This window comes from Loxodonta africana, chromosome 2 (assembly GCF_030014295.1).
Source record: "Loxodonta africana isolate mLoxAfr1 chromosome 2, mLoxAfr1.hap2, whole genome shotgun sequence".
Classification (NCBI taxonomy): domain Eukaryota; kingdom Metazoa; phylum Chordata; class Mammalia; order Proboscidea; family Elephantidae; genus Loxodonta; species Loxodonta africana.
In genome coordinates this window covers 187,870,798-187,885,977 of record NC_087343.1, presented here as the reverse complement: position 1 = coordinate 187,885,977, position 15,180 = coordinate 187,870,798, and the positions used below count along the sequence as shown (strand labels likewise).

At 42.8% G+C, this 15,180-nt stretch overlaps 1 protein-coding gene across 3 annotated transcripts in view; it reads right to left on the bottom strand.

Moving 5' to 3' along the window:
• The window catches only part of DOCK2 (dedicator of cytokinesis 2), a 558,619-nt gene that overhangs the window by 112,602 nt on the left and 430,837 nt on the right, over positions 1–15,180 (bottom strand). For all 3 annotated transcript variants that reach the window (XM_010592406.3, XM_064279098.1, XM_023551366.2), the window contains one exon: positions 10,596–10,690. In XM_010592406.3, the coding sequence (XP_010590708.1) occupies positions 10,596–10,690 (95 nt within the window). The remainder of the gene's footprint in view (positions 1–10,595; positions 10,691–15,180) is intronic.

Sequence of the window (15,180 nt, the reverse complement as noted above, 5' to 3'; positions counted from 1 at the left end):
ATCGCACTGCAGAAAACAATATTTATTATCAGATCTCCACCTCATGCTTCCTGCATCTCATCTGTGATGTTTAGCAGGCTACAGATCAAGAAAAATCACAGCCACAGCTGCCAAGGGCTGACTATGTGCTAGGCTCTGTGATAAGTGCTTTACCTGGGTTCTTCTCTTTCTTTCTTTTAATTCTCACATCATTAACCCTGTGAATTAGATATTGCTTCCATTTTAGAGATGCGACTTTAGCTAACTCTCCCAACGACACAGCCAGTACATGTAGAACAAGAATTTAAACAAAGGTACCCTGCTTTTAGAGCCTAGAAACTTAGCTCCTGTGCTATTCTGTCCACAAGGAAATCTCTAGAATTCTTTTCAATCCAAACTATGAGCTCATTTTATTAATAACCACAATGATAGAAACATCGATAGTTAACATTTATATGCCTTGTGCTAAGTGCTCTACAGACATTATTTCACTTAATTTTACAAATCGGGGTAGTTATTACTGATATATTCATTTAACAGACAAGGAAACTGAGCTTCAGAAAGGTCAATTTTTTTCATGTTCACACAGCTAATAAGTGTCAGAGTCCAGACCCAATTTTGAGTTTCATTTTTCTCTAAAGCCTTTGCAATGACTCACAAGGATATACCAGCTACTTAGAAGATCAGGGCTAGACATGCTCCTATGCAGACCCACCATGCACAGAGCCCCTTCTCACTCTGTTCTATATCATCTTGCTGCCTTGATGACACACCACTGGGCCCAGGACCAGCAGTTCAGTCAGACAGTCTTTATGGGCCGGCCTCAGCCTGTGAGCAGTCATATATGCAAGAGTTCCACCCAATGGGAGCACCCAACACCGGGTAGTAGTAGATCAAATTCTTTTAGGGAGTCCAAGATCAGGACAGCCAGAAAGAATACAATGGCCCAGCATGGGCCAGAAGTAGAGAGAACACAGAGAGGGAGGGCCTTGAGTAGAAGCCAGGAGCAGATGAGTCCGTGGGGAAGCAGAAGCCATGTGCAAAAGGGCAGGGAACAGAGAATTCAGCTGCTGCAAGTAGGGAGAAGGTGGCAGAAGGAGGGACCAAACCCTCGTTGCATCCTGAAAACTGCTCTGCATGCAACTGGCTCCAATCCTTCATTTCCTGCTTCCCTTCACACCACAAACCTTACAGAACGCTCCTTAGAAGCAATGATGGAGAGACTTTGTCTCATATACTTGGGACGTGTTATCAGGAGGGATCAGTCCCTGGAGAAGGGCGTCATGCTTGGTAGAGGGTCAGTGGAAAAATGTTAGACCCTCAGTGAGATGGACTGACACAATGGCTGCAACAATGAGCTCAAGTATAACGATGAAGATGAGGATGGGGCAGAACTTGGCAGTGCTGAGTTCTGTTGTATATAGGGTCACCGTGAGTCAGAATCAACTCGATGGCACCTGACAACAACTCACATCACAGACCAGATCCTCATTGGCTGAGGCAGCTAATACTGTCTATGTGTTGCCTCCTGAGTAAGCCCAAAGATACCATATGCACCACTCCCTGGGCTGAACCCAGGGCGGAAACCTCACACAGACACCTGCAGGTGCTGAAGCAAGCCTGTCCAGATCACATTCCCACCAGACCACTCTTCAGCACTCTGACCTTGCTTGACCTCTGTGAATCTCAACATCCCCAACTGTAAAATGAGCTGTGTGTGAAGATTAATCAAGATACAGTAGATGAAGTCAGTGGCCCAGTGCCTCAGCACATAGACATTCTCAATACATATCAGTCATTGTGGTTAGCTGCCATTAAGTCATCCCTGACTCATGATGACCCCATGCACAAGGGAACAAAACACTGTTCAGCTCTGGGCCATTCCCAATGATCAGCTGTGGATCAGACTGTTGTGATCCATGGCGTTTTCATTGGCTGATGTTTGAAGTAGATCGCCAGGCCTTTCTAGTTTGTCTTAGTCCAGAAGCTCCGCTAAAACCTGTTCAGCATCATAGCAAGGCTCTACTGACAGACAGGTGGTGGCTGCACATGAGGTGCATTGGCTGGGAATCAAACCTGGGTTTCCCACATGGAAGGTGAGAATTCTACCATTGAACCACTACTGTCTCCACTGCTGTTGTTACAGTTATCATGAACTGCCTGGTCCCCTCTTAGCTCTGCAACAGGAGGATCCAGGGCTGATAATTCTCCCAGATGTGATAACACATTACCCACCCATGTCCATAGGCTGCATGATGTGAATTAAAGAGGGTATTCCCTCTTGGGTGAGAATCATCAAGGGAGGGAGAGGGCCCCTCTGAATCCCATTCTTCTTGCCCTGTGGGTCATGGGATGTAGTTGATTCTACTGGTCGGAGCTGTAAGATGGAAATAAAAGAGCTGGCAAGGAAAAGGGAGCTCTTATCTCTTGCTTTCTGGCCCCGAGAAATCCATTCTTCCAGAGCCTTTAAGCCACTTCCCTCACAATACACAAAATAGTCCATGCCCAAGAGGTCAGAGTGAATCAGCAGATTCCAGCTCAGTGTCAGGGACATGTCTAGGCCCCAGGTGACCCTGACACTTCCCATGAAACTCAGGATTCCAGACAGGATTCAGTGGGCTCCTGGAATCCAGAAGCCTGCTGCAAGCCAGACATCAGAAATTAGGTATGCTATGCTAGCTAAAGAAACCATGGAGAGGCCTCCCTCTGAGCAATGTGGATTGTAGGAGATGGGGACTACAAAAAGGAAAGGAGTCACTACTAATTAAGGTCCACCATCCATCTATCCCTGGTGATGGAGTGGTTAAGAGCTGGGCTGCTAACCAAAAGGCTGGAGGTTCGAATCCACCAGCCGCTCCTTGGAAACCCTATGGGGCAGTTCTACTCTGTCCTATAGGGTTGCCATGAGCCGGAGGAATCAAGGTGACAGCAAAGGTGTCATGGATTGAATTGTGTCCCTCCAAAATATCTGTCAACTTGGCTAGGCCATGATCCCCAGTATTATGTGATTGTCCCCCATTTTGTCATCTGATGTGATTTTCTTATGTGTTGTAAATCCTACTCTATGATGTTAATGCGCTGGGATTAGTGGCAGTTATGTTAATAAGACAGGACTCAATCTACAAGATTTGGTTGTGTTTCAAACCAATTTCTTTTGAGATACAAAAGAGAGAATCGAGCAGAGAGACATGGGGACCTCATACCACCAAGAAACAAGAGCCGGGAGAATAGCACTTCCTTTGGACCTGGGGTCCCTGTGCTGAGAAGCTCCTCGACCACGGAAGAGAGATGACAAGGACCTTCCTCCAGAGCTAACAGAGAGAGAAGGACTTCCCTTGGAGCTGACTCACTGAATTTGGACTTGTAACCTACTAGATTGCAAGAGAATGAATTTCTCTTTGTTAAAGCCATCCATTTGTGATATTTCTGTTATAGCAGCACTAGATGACTAAGACAACTTTTTTTTTTTTTTTACCCATCTGTCAGTTTGTCGCACTGTGGTAGCTGGTGTGTTGCTATGATGCTGGAAGATATGCCACCAGTATCTCAAATACCAGCAAGGTCACTCATGGTGGATGGATTTCAACAGAGCTTCTAGACTAAGATAGGCTAGGAAGAAAGTGATCTACTTCTGAAAATTAGCCAACAAAAAATTATATATAACACAAAATATTGTCTGAATTGCTTGCTTTGGGCAGGTCATCAGGAGGGATCAATTGCTGAAGGAGGACATCGTGTTTGCTGAAGTAGGGTGTTACGGATTGAATTGTGTCCCCCCAGAATGTGTGTCAACTTGGCTAGGCCATGAGTCCCAGTATTGTGTGATTGTCCTCCATTTTGTGATCCGATGTTATTATCCTATGCGTTGTAAATCTTACCTCTATAATGTTAATGAGGCAGGGTTAGAGGCAGTTATTTTAATGAGGCAGAACACTATATATGGGATTAGGCTGTATCTTATGTCAATCTCTCTCTTTTGAGATATTAAAGAGAGAAGCGAGCAGAGAGGTGAAGGACCTCATTACTACCAAGCAAGAAGAGCCAGGGGAAGAGTGTGTCCTTTGGATCCAGGGTCTCTGCACTGACAAGCTCCTAGACCAGGGGAAGACTGATGATAAGGACCTTCTCCCAGAGCCAACAGAAAGAGGAAGCCTTCCCTAGAGCCAGCACCCTGATTTTGGACTTCTAGCCTCCAAAACTGTGATAGAATAAATTTGTGTTTGCCACATCCATGCACTTGTAGTATTTCTGTTTTAGTAGTGCTAACTAGGACACAGGGGAACGGTAAGAGCATGGGAGACCCTCGGTGGGATGGACTGGCACAATAGGCACAATGATGAAGTCGAACATGCTGGGGAGACATGAGGATGACACAGGACCAGGCAGTGTTTTGTTCTGTTGTACATAAGCTCTCCATGAGTCAGAGTCAACTCCAGGACAACTATCTACTAATTGAAGTAGGTCAGAGGAGGGGGAAGTGGTATCAACTACTATGACCCTACTATGTTCCTGAGACAATACTAGACCTAGAGATATAGCACTAACAAAGGTAGATAAGATACAACCCAGGTTTGTGTCTTCTGTAAAATATTATAAAAATTCCCAGACTACAGGAATGTAAACAATAGCTAACATTTACGGAGTGTTTGCGATGTGCCAAACACTCTTCCAACAACCTTATACATATTATTTCATTTTAGTCCCCATGAAAATCCTCTGTCATAGGTGTTATTATTATTAGGCCCATTTTATGGTGAGGAAAACTGAGTCTAACCCGAGGTCACATGACTAGTAAATGGTGGAGGCAGGATTTGAACCTAGGCAGTTGTGAGTTCAAGCCTCTGCTGCCTCCAGTCTCTCTGTGCTCTGAACTCACTGCAGTGACTGCAGCACTTGGTCTTCTCTCTCTGGGCACATTTATTGTATTCCCCAATCAGGCTGAAAGCCCCCTGTGCTCTGGGGCCATGGCTTGTGTGGGCCCGTGAACACCCCAGGACCCTGGATGCTCAATAAATATTTGTTGGTTGGTTGCACTTAGAGAGGCTTTAGGATTTGTATAAATCTCCAAGCCCCCTCAAAATGTTGGATTTCCAGATCAAGTTACAGATTTAGCTATTATAATATCACACAAAAAGGAAAAAAAAGAAGAAAAATTCTTAGGCATAATTCCGTTAATTTATAGCAATGTAAAGAACTTGATCATTTAAAAATTAACCACATCATGTAAATCAGATCCTACCAAATGCTGCATCTTACCAAAAATAAAAATGCTCTAACAGGAAGTATTTCTTGGAATAGACATGTACTATGTCTGCATACAAAAACTGTACACAGCTAAGAGACATTCAAAGTGGGAAAACCCCAGCCCCTCCTCCAACAAGCCAATAAGTAAATAGTATGCAAATAATATATGCATGCATAAATCCTAAGTGATAATAGAGAAATTATAAAAGCAGATAAATTATAATAACATAAATAATAATGATAGAGAAAGAGAGTAACAGAGAGAGGGAGGGCGGAAGGGAAGGGAGGCAGGAAAGAAAGGTAGTTAGGATAATGTACAAAGCTAACAAGTGAAGTGTGCCTTGGTTACAGGCATGAGTCGAACTTGGGCTAGATATTTTTGGAGAGAGAAAATGGTGGTTTGGGGAATACAGATCTGGGCTAAGTCGTGGTACCTGTTCTGTTTGTCCAAATTATGTGGAAATCTTCCACTAACTAGCTGAATGACCTTGGACAAGTCATTTCACCTCTTCGGGCCTCAGCACATATGTACAATGCAGGTAATAATTTGAGCCTTACTGTATACAGGGTGTAGTGGTACAGGCTGGACTCTCTAGGTGGTACAAACAGATAAAACACTCAGCTACTGACTAAAAGATTGGAGGTTTGAGCCCGCCTAGAGGTGTCTTGAAAGAAAGACACCTTTACTTCTGAAAAAAATCAGTCATTGAAAACCCTGTGGAGTACCATTCTGGCACACGTGGCGTCACCATGAGTCAGAACTGACTTAACAGCAACCGGTAAAAAGCAGTAGAGGTAAAGGGCCTGGGCTCTGATCAAATGACCTCTCTGCGTCTTATTAGCGATGCAGTATTGAGTAAATCACTTACCTATACTGGGCTTCCCTTTCCTTATATATAAAATAGGGATTACACTAGGTCTCGTAGCAAAGTTGTTGCAAGGATTAAATGAGCTAATTCATGTAAAGCACTTATAACAGTGATAGATCAAGGCGCTTAATAAATTTTAGCCATTATAATATCACACAAAATGCAAAAACAGTGAAAAAATTCCAAGTGCTTCATAAATGTAAGGGATCATTATAACCTGAAGCAAAAGAAAAAAAGCTGTTGCCATTGAGTCTACGCTGACTCGTGGCAACCCCATGTGTTACAGGGCAGAACTCCCCCGCCCCCAATCAGGGTGTTCTTGGCTGTAATCTTTATGGAAGTAGGTCACCAGGCCTTTCTTCTTCGTGCTGCTGGGTGGGTTCGAACTTTCGGTTAGTAGTCAAGTGTAAGCTCTTTGGGCCACCCAGAGACCTATTACAACCTGAAGATGAAGGAATGTCTATAAACTCAGCTATGTGTCTACAAGGAGAAAAGCAATCCTTTTTTCTGACATTACCAGTTCCAGCTGCAGTCATATCGACTCTGACTCATGGCAACCACATTTGTGTCAGAGTAGAACTGTGCTCCATGGGCTTTTCAATGGCTGATTTTTCAGAAGGAGATTGCAAGGCCTTTCTTCCAAGGCACCTCTGGATGAATTTGAACTGCGAACCTCTGAGTTAGCAGCAGAGCATGTTAACCATTTGCATCACCCAGGAAGTTCTCTGTTTGACGTTAGGCAGATATTTTACTACTCGCCTGGTGATGGTAACACCAGTTCTTATTGTGTTCTCCTAGGTACCACACACTCTGATAATAAAATAACTCAGTTTATCCTCTCATACACACACGCACAACCCATGACATAGAGGCTGTTATTCTCCCCCATTTTACAGATCAGAAAAGGACAATTAAGGCACAGTTAAGGAGTCTGGAAGCTGTGCTCCTAAAAACCTAACTTTTCTTTAATGTGGAGACTGAAGTACTCAGCAGGTCCTTAAGAGATACAAATGTTTCTATTTAAGAGACAATTCCATTTTCTTAGGCCTCTTAGAAAATTATATTCTAATTCTCTAGGTATAAAGAAGCAAAGATTATTGTGTCATCTCTGGGGGCCTATACCCAAAATGACTAAAGCCTGTAGCTAGCTGGGATTTCAGGAGGGGACTTGCCCGCAAAGCACTCCCCTGTGGATCAGCCTGTGCCTCCCCCAGAACAACTGTGTCTGCAGCTCAGAAGGGGAAGCTGGCCTGGCCAGGGCTCTAGCATCTCTGGGATCCTGCTCCCCAGGCCCTAATATCAGTGGTGGACATCTATGCATCTGCCTGCCCATCACCCATTCCTCCTTCTGGTAACAACCTTTTGATTTCCCTTTGAAGAACTACTCCCTCATACCTCCCCCTTGCTCCCAGACTTTGTGGTTTAGGCAGAACTGACCACACACCCCCAGTTCCAAAAGTGGGTCATGTGACCCAAGCCTGACTAAACAGCATTATTTCATTTTGCTGGCCACAGAAGTTAATGGATGGGCAGGTAGCTTACACCAGACCTTTGGAGATTAGCCTGGGGACTTTTGGTGGACCTTTTGAAGAAGAAGCTCTTTCTTCCTACTGGGGTTGTTAATCTAACAAGATACATATCTAGAACTTCTGAAGCCCACTTTTCCCACCACAGAAGGAGCGTCTCCCTGAGAATGAAGCCAATAGAGATAAAAGCTGAGGTGGAGACATAGATTCCTTACAATACTTTTGAGCACCTAGATACACCCTTGCCTAAACCTATACCTCTGGGATTTTTCTGTTATCTGAATCAATAAATTTTCTTTTTGGCTAGGCAAGCTTGAATTGGATTTCTTAAAAACCCAAATTAGTAAGTAGGTACCTGTTGAATACACAGAGTTAATTATGCACATTTATGAATGTCAGGCTCTGTGCTAAGAACTTGGAGGCACAGAGGTAAATCAGACATGGTGCTTCCCGTCAAGCAGCTTATTCTCTAGTGGTAGAAGGAGCCGGGTGAAGAGACAATTAGAGGACCGTGGGGAAGTGCTATACCAGGGGCACCTGTGACACAAGAGCTGCAACAATGGACTCAAGCACACCCACAATCGTGAACATAGTGTAGATTGGCAATGTTTGATTCCATTGCACATGAGGTTGCCATGAGTCAGAGCTGACTTGACGGCAGCTAACAACAACAACAATGGAAGCCAGAGGAGGGAGCACATTGCCCTCTGTGAGGGAGTCCTAGCAGCACCCACAAAAAAAAAAAAAAAAAAAAAGGAGGGATTAAACGGTCAAAGATTTGAAAGATGCTTTTACGTCAAGTCTGTTCTAGAAGGGAGGAGAGACATTTAGGCGGAGCTATGGCTTTTTTTTACGAGCAGGTAGCTAACAGTGAGAAGCTGAGTGTGCCTGAAATGTAAGGTGAGCTGAAAAGACCGGTCTTGCATCTCCTGGGTGCTTCATGGAATTTGGCAAGGCCCCAAGACACTACTGAGCAGCTGGCAAACATTGAAGGGGCCCACATGCAGTTTAGGAGGTGGCAGCCACTGCAATCTGAGATGATTGAACACTGACATAAAGTGCGCCCAGCTACACAATTTGTGGGGCTCAGTGCAAAACACAAATGGCAAGGCATCTTATTAAAAAAAATTATTAAGAAATTCAAGATGGCGGTAGCAGAGCATTAAACCAAGAATGAGGACCTTCTGAATGCAGGGCCTCACGGGACAGCACAAGCCACAGGACCGTGAAGTTAGTCCAGACATAAAGGCTAGAGAGGGGTCTGCCTCTGAGTCACGATGTGGCCTGGGCCTAATTCCCACCAACACTTTAATGCAATGGCCAGCCTCTCACTCTGCCTGATAGGAGCAGGGCAAGGCTAGCCCAGGTTAAGAATGCTCTCTGACACCATAAGCAGTAATGCACAGACTGACACTTCTTTCTGCCTTGACAAACCTCTCCTCCCCTTTACCAGTCCCTAAAGCTGGCCCCAAACCCCCTGGAGGCCACATGGCTGGGCACTTAGGTATCCAGGTAGTGGGAGGGCAGTTTTTCAGAAGACAAAAAGGTAAGGGATGGAGGCAACCTGGGACTGGAGTCAGCTCTTAGGCATACATGAGAAAGAAATTCTCAGACTGTATCTAATGATAAAATTATTAATAAATAAATGTTTATAGTCCTCCATCTTTTCCTTCCACCAAAGAGAATTCTGCTTTTGCTTCTTCAACTTCTTCTCTTCTTCCATCCTGTAGGGAGATTTCTGTCTTGGCCAGCCAATGCCTGGCTTTTGTCATATAGAACCAGGGCAATAGGTTGAAATGAGAAGCTGGAACGGAATGACAATCTTTCCATGGAAAGGCCTAAAACAACTACAAAAAGCCAAAGGAAAGGGAGAGAGAAAGAAAAGAGAGACGCCAAGAAGATTCAGTTTTAAAGAAGTCTGTGGGTAAGAATTGAGAATAAGGTTCTGAGACACACTTCGGGAACCCACGGAATATGAAAGATATCGAGAACCAGAGGAATGGAGAAATGAAATATTAGAGAATATTGCTGAGTGTTAAGATTTGGGTTTTGCTTTGGTGAAATGATATTATTTGAGAGATAGCAGTAAGGATTGAAACTGCATACAATTGTTTTTATCTAATGTAGTGCTGGACCATGAGGGATCTGAGTTATACCTGGGTTACACTGGTATTATATGAACCGGAAATCCAAAAACAAAACAAAGCAAAGAAACCCATTGCCATCAAGCCAATTTTGACTCATAATGACCCTGTAGGGCAGGGTAGAACTGCCTCATAGGGTTTCGAAGGCTGTAAATCTTTATGGAAGCAGACTGCCACATCTTTCTCCCATGGTGTAGCTGGCGGGTTCTAACCATCAACCTTTAGATTAGCAGCTGAGCACTTTAACCACTGTGCCATCAGGGCTCCTTGAGACAGTGATAGGTTTTATATAGATACACACACATACACACATACACGCACACCAAATGGTCCCATGGGCAAATAAGTCTGTGAAACACTGTATCCTAACTCCTCTTTTTAGAGATTCACGTTAGCTTATTAAAGGCTCAGAGCAGTCCTGCAGTATAGAAACTCCTTCAAAGCAAGTTAATCCAATGCTCCCTAAACTTTATTTTACCTTATGTCTCAGAATATATTTTTAATAATGCTTTCTTAAGCTCTTCTACCTTGAAAATGGAGGGAAGGCTTCATAGACAAAGTATAACATTTTAACTGGTACTTGAAGAATGAAGAAGGTGGCAAGAGCTTTATGAGTAGCCAGTTCAGTATGTAAAAAGACATGAGAAGTTAAAAAAAAAAAAGCAGGTTCAATATTGGTGAGGAGTTCACTGGGGTTTAAATGTAGGAAGAAAGGATCTGTTATACCTTAATTTATTTTCACTAGGGAGAAACTATCCCCTCTGTTCTTCACCAGTGCTCCTTGAAGTGACTGTGGGAGCGAGGTGGCCTTTTGGGAGTGGGTGACAGCTCACCTGTTCTGAACCATACTCATGGCCATCCAGTCTCCAGGATACACATTCTTCCCAATGAGGTCCTTGAACAGGATGAATGTCTCCATCAGGAAGTCCTGAAATGGTAAAGCAAAAATACATCCCTTATCTTCTGTTACAGGGACTGACTGGAAGTGCCCAGATCTTGTTGGCTCTTTAAATATTTTATTTATGATTTTCTGAAGGGGGAGAAAAGGAAGAGGCCCAGCTTTTTGCCAAATAAATACAATGGAACCAGTAGTAGTGGATTTTAAATGGAAGCTAAAAGTTGGTTACTGGGAGACGGTGTCACTAATACGAGTGGAAGATGAATACGGAATGTGAAAATGCTCTCAAAATAAAGCACTATTAATTCTGTCTTTGGGAATAAAGCAGTAAATGCATTCATTGTATTCATTGCACTCATTGATGTGGCAATTTTAAAATCATTTCCCCAAATATGTATTTGAGAAGGAAATAACCTCCACTATATGAAAGCATCTTAAGTCATTGAGCAAACAAACTATTATTAAAATGAACATCTAATTAGCAGTACTGTAAATACAGCTAATTTATATGTTACACACATGCACAGGAGCAGATTAGAGGAAGCACAGCTACAGCCACTCTCTTCCTCTCATTTGAGGAAGTGGGCCTCGATATACACCATCAGACTTTGCCACGGACAGAACTTGTTCTACATCCTTGGAGAACCTGAGTTCCAAGGCCAACCCAGGCAGGAAAGATCAACATTACTGACACTGGGACTCTCTGAGCTGCAGGAATTGAAATCATACCACTTGTATCCCTCACGTAAAATGTAAAACCCATAGAAAGCCAGTTCAGAGTTCTTTCTTTAAGACAGTGGTTTTCAAATTATTTTAACAGCAGAATCCTTTGTTCAAAGGAAATCTTACCTGGAATCTAACACATAAAATAGAAAAAGAGCTCTGGTTGAAGTGTGTGTGTTCATTGTAGAGGATAGTGAAGCTGGGAGGAACATAATTTGAAAATCACTGCTTTAAGTTAAATTGCAGAGTTATGAAAATGGGATTGGTTCCTTTCTAATAATCTTTGCTTCTAGGGAAAATTACCTCAATGCTTTATGTCCCAGTTTCTGCATCGGCAGAATGGGAATGACATCTCCTTTGCAGGGTTTCTGTGACAATTGAAAGAATAGTGTCTACAAGACGATCAGAGTTCATTAGTGGTTCAGTAGTAGCATTCTTGCCTCCCACGCGGGAGACCCAGGTTCTATTACCAGCCAGTGCACCTCATGAGCAGCGTCACCTGTCAGTGGAAGCTCATGTGTTGCTATGATGCTAACAGGTTTCAGTGGAACTTCCAGACTAAGACGGCCTGGCAATCTACTTCTGAAAACCAGCCAATGAAAACCCTACGATCACAATGGTTGGATCCATAACCAATCATGCGGATGGTGCAGGACGGGGCGGTGTTTTGTTCTGTTGTGCATGAGGTTGCCATGAGTCAGGGGCCAAATCAATTGTAGCTAACAACAACAGCCTAAGGTGCTCAGCACAGAGCGTGGCCCATTCCAAATGCTCTGTAAGTGTTTGATGATAGTGGTGTCGTAATTTTTCATCCTTGACGTCACCTGGGCAAGTGTGAATATTGTCACAAGCACATCACCTCCCTCTGGGAATGAAGAAGGATTCTGGATCAGAGATGAAAAACCTGGCTTCTGGATGAGAGGTTGTAGCATGGAGCAAGGGTTAGGGCAGAAGTTCATATCCCAGCTCTGCCACATCCCAGCTATGTGGCCTTGAGCAAGCAGATTATAACAAACCAAACCGAACCCGTTGCCATCGAGTTGATTCCGACTCATGGCAACCCTATAGGACATAGTAGAACTGCCCCATAGGGTTTCCAAGGAGCACCTGGTGGACTTGAACTGCTGACCTTATAAAATGAGACTACTAACACCTACGTCACCCTGTTCTGAAAATTATATAAGAAAATGGATGTGTTTAATAAATAAGAACTCCTTTTTCTACCTTCCTTCCCCTCTATTTCCTTCCATAGACCATCAAAAATTAGGACTCCATCCTTTCTATGTCTATATCCCAAGAACCAGAGAAGTTGGAGGTAGGGCGGGAAATCTAGGTTATTCAGCCTTTTTTTTTATTGTTGTTTCATGTTTTTCAATAATTCATTTTTCTTTTTTTTGTGTGTGGTTGAGACTAAGCACAGCAGAATTACACCAATTCAACAATTTATGCATGTACAATTCAGTGACATTGATTACATACTTCAAGTTCTGCAGCCATTCTCACCCTCCTTTTTCGAATTGTTCCTCATTAACATAAACTCGTAACATAAACTCAGCTTTCTTTTTATTTATTTTTTATTGTGCTTTAGGTGAAAGTTTAGAGCTCAAGTTAGTTTCTCACACAAAAATTTATACACACATTGTTATGTGACCCTAGTTGCTATTCCTATAATGTGACAGCACATTCCTCGTTTCCACCCTGGATTTCCCGTGTCAATTCAACTGGCTTCTATCCCTTTCTGCCTTCTCATCTTGCCTCCAGACAGGAGCTACCGAATTAGTCTCGTGTATCTACTTGAACTAAGAAGCACACTCTTCATGACTATCATTTTATGTCTTAGCTGGCTTCGGGAATGGTTTCAGTTCTGGGCTAACAGAGAGTCCAGGGGCCATGTCTTCATCCCTCCAGTCTCAGTCAGACCATTAAGTCTGTGTTTTTTTTTTTACTAGAATTTGAGTTCTGCACCCTACTTTTCTCCTGCTCCATCAGGGACTCCCTCTGTTATGTTCCCTGTCAGGGCGGTCATTCATGGTAGCCAGACACGATCTAGTTCTTCTGGTCTCAGGCTGATAGAGTCTCTGGTTTATGTAACCCTTTTGTCTCTTAGGCTAATATTTTCCTTATGTCTCTGGTGTTCTTCATTCTCCTTTGCTCCAGGTGGGTTGGGACCAATTGACGCATCTTAGATGGCCACTCGAAAGCTTTGAAGACCCCAGACGCCACTCACCAAAGTGGGATGCAGAACATTTTCTTAATAAACTTTGTTGTGCCAACAGACCTAGATGTTCCCTGAAACCATGATCCTCAGACCCCTGCCCCTGCTACACTGTCCCTTGAAGTGGTTGTGTTCAGGAAACTTTTTAACTTTTGATTTAGTCCAGTTGTGTTGAATTCCCGTGTACTGTGTGTTATTCTTACCTTCACCTAAGATAATTCTTGTCTACTACATAGTTAATGAAATCTCCTCTCCCTCTGTCCCCACCCTCGTAAAAATCAAGGAATGTTTTCTTCTGTGTTTACAGCTTTTCTTGAGTTCTTATAACAGTGGCCTTATACAATATTCGTCCATTTGCTACTGACTAATTTCACTCAGCATAATGCCTTCCAGATTTATCCATGTTATGAGGTGTTTCGTGGATTCATCACTGTTCTTTATCATTCTGCAGTATTTCATTGTGTGAATATACCTAATTTTTTTATCCATTCATCCATTGATGGGCACCTAGGTTGTTTCCATCTTTTTGCTATTCTGAACAGTGTAGCAATGAATGTGGGTGTGCACATACCTTTTTGTGTGAGGGCTCTCATTTTGCTAGGATATATTCCAAGGAGTGGGATTGCTAGATTGTATGGTAGCTCTGTTTCTAGTTTTTTAAGGAAGTACCAAACAGGTTTCCAAAGTGGTTGTACCATTTTACATTCCCACCACAGTATATAAGTGTTCCAGTCTCTCCACAACCTCTCCAACACTTATTATTTCGTGTTTTTTGGATTAGTGCTAGCCTTGTTGGGGTGAGATGGTATCTCATTGTAGTTTTGATTTGCATTTCTCTAATGGCTAATGATCATGAGCATTTCTTCAAGTATTTGTTAGCCACCTGGATGTCTTCTTTGGTGGTGTCTGCTCATGTCCTTTGCCCATTTTTAATTGGGTTATTTGTCTTTTTGTTGTTGAAGTTTTGCAGTATCTTGTAGATTTTAGATATTAGACCCTGATTGGATGTCACAGCCAAAAATTTTTTTCCTGTCTGTAGATTGTTTTTTTAGTCTTTTGGTGAAGTCTCTTGATGAGCATAAGTGTTTGATTTTTAGGAGCTCCCAGTTATCTAGTTTCTCTTCTGGTATTTCTACATTGTTAGTTATGTTTTGTATTCTGTTTATGCCATGTATTAGGGCTCCTAGCTTTGTCCCTTTTTTTTTCTTCCATGATCCTCACCATTTTAAATTTTATATTTAGGTCTTTGATAGATTTTGAGTTAGTTTTTGTGCATAGTGTGAGATATGGGTCTTGTTTCTTTCTTTCTTTCTCTTTTTTTTGCAGCTGGATATCCAGTTATTCCAGCACCATTTGTTAAAGAGACTGTCTTTTCCCCATTTAATCGACTTTAGGCCTTTGTCAAATATCAGCTGCTCATAGGTGGATGAATTTACGTTTGGATTCTCAGTTCTGTTCCATTGGTCTATGTATCTGTTGTTGTACCAGTACCAGGCTGTTTTGACTACCAAGGCAGTAGAATAGGTTCTAAAATCAGGTAGTGTGAGGCCTCCCACTTTGTTCTTCTTTTTTGGTAATGCTT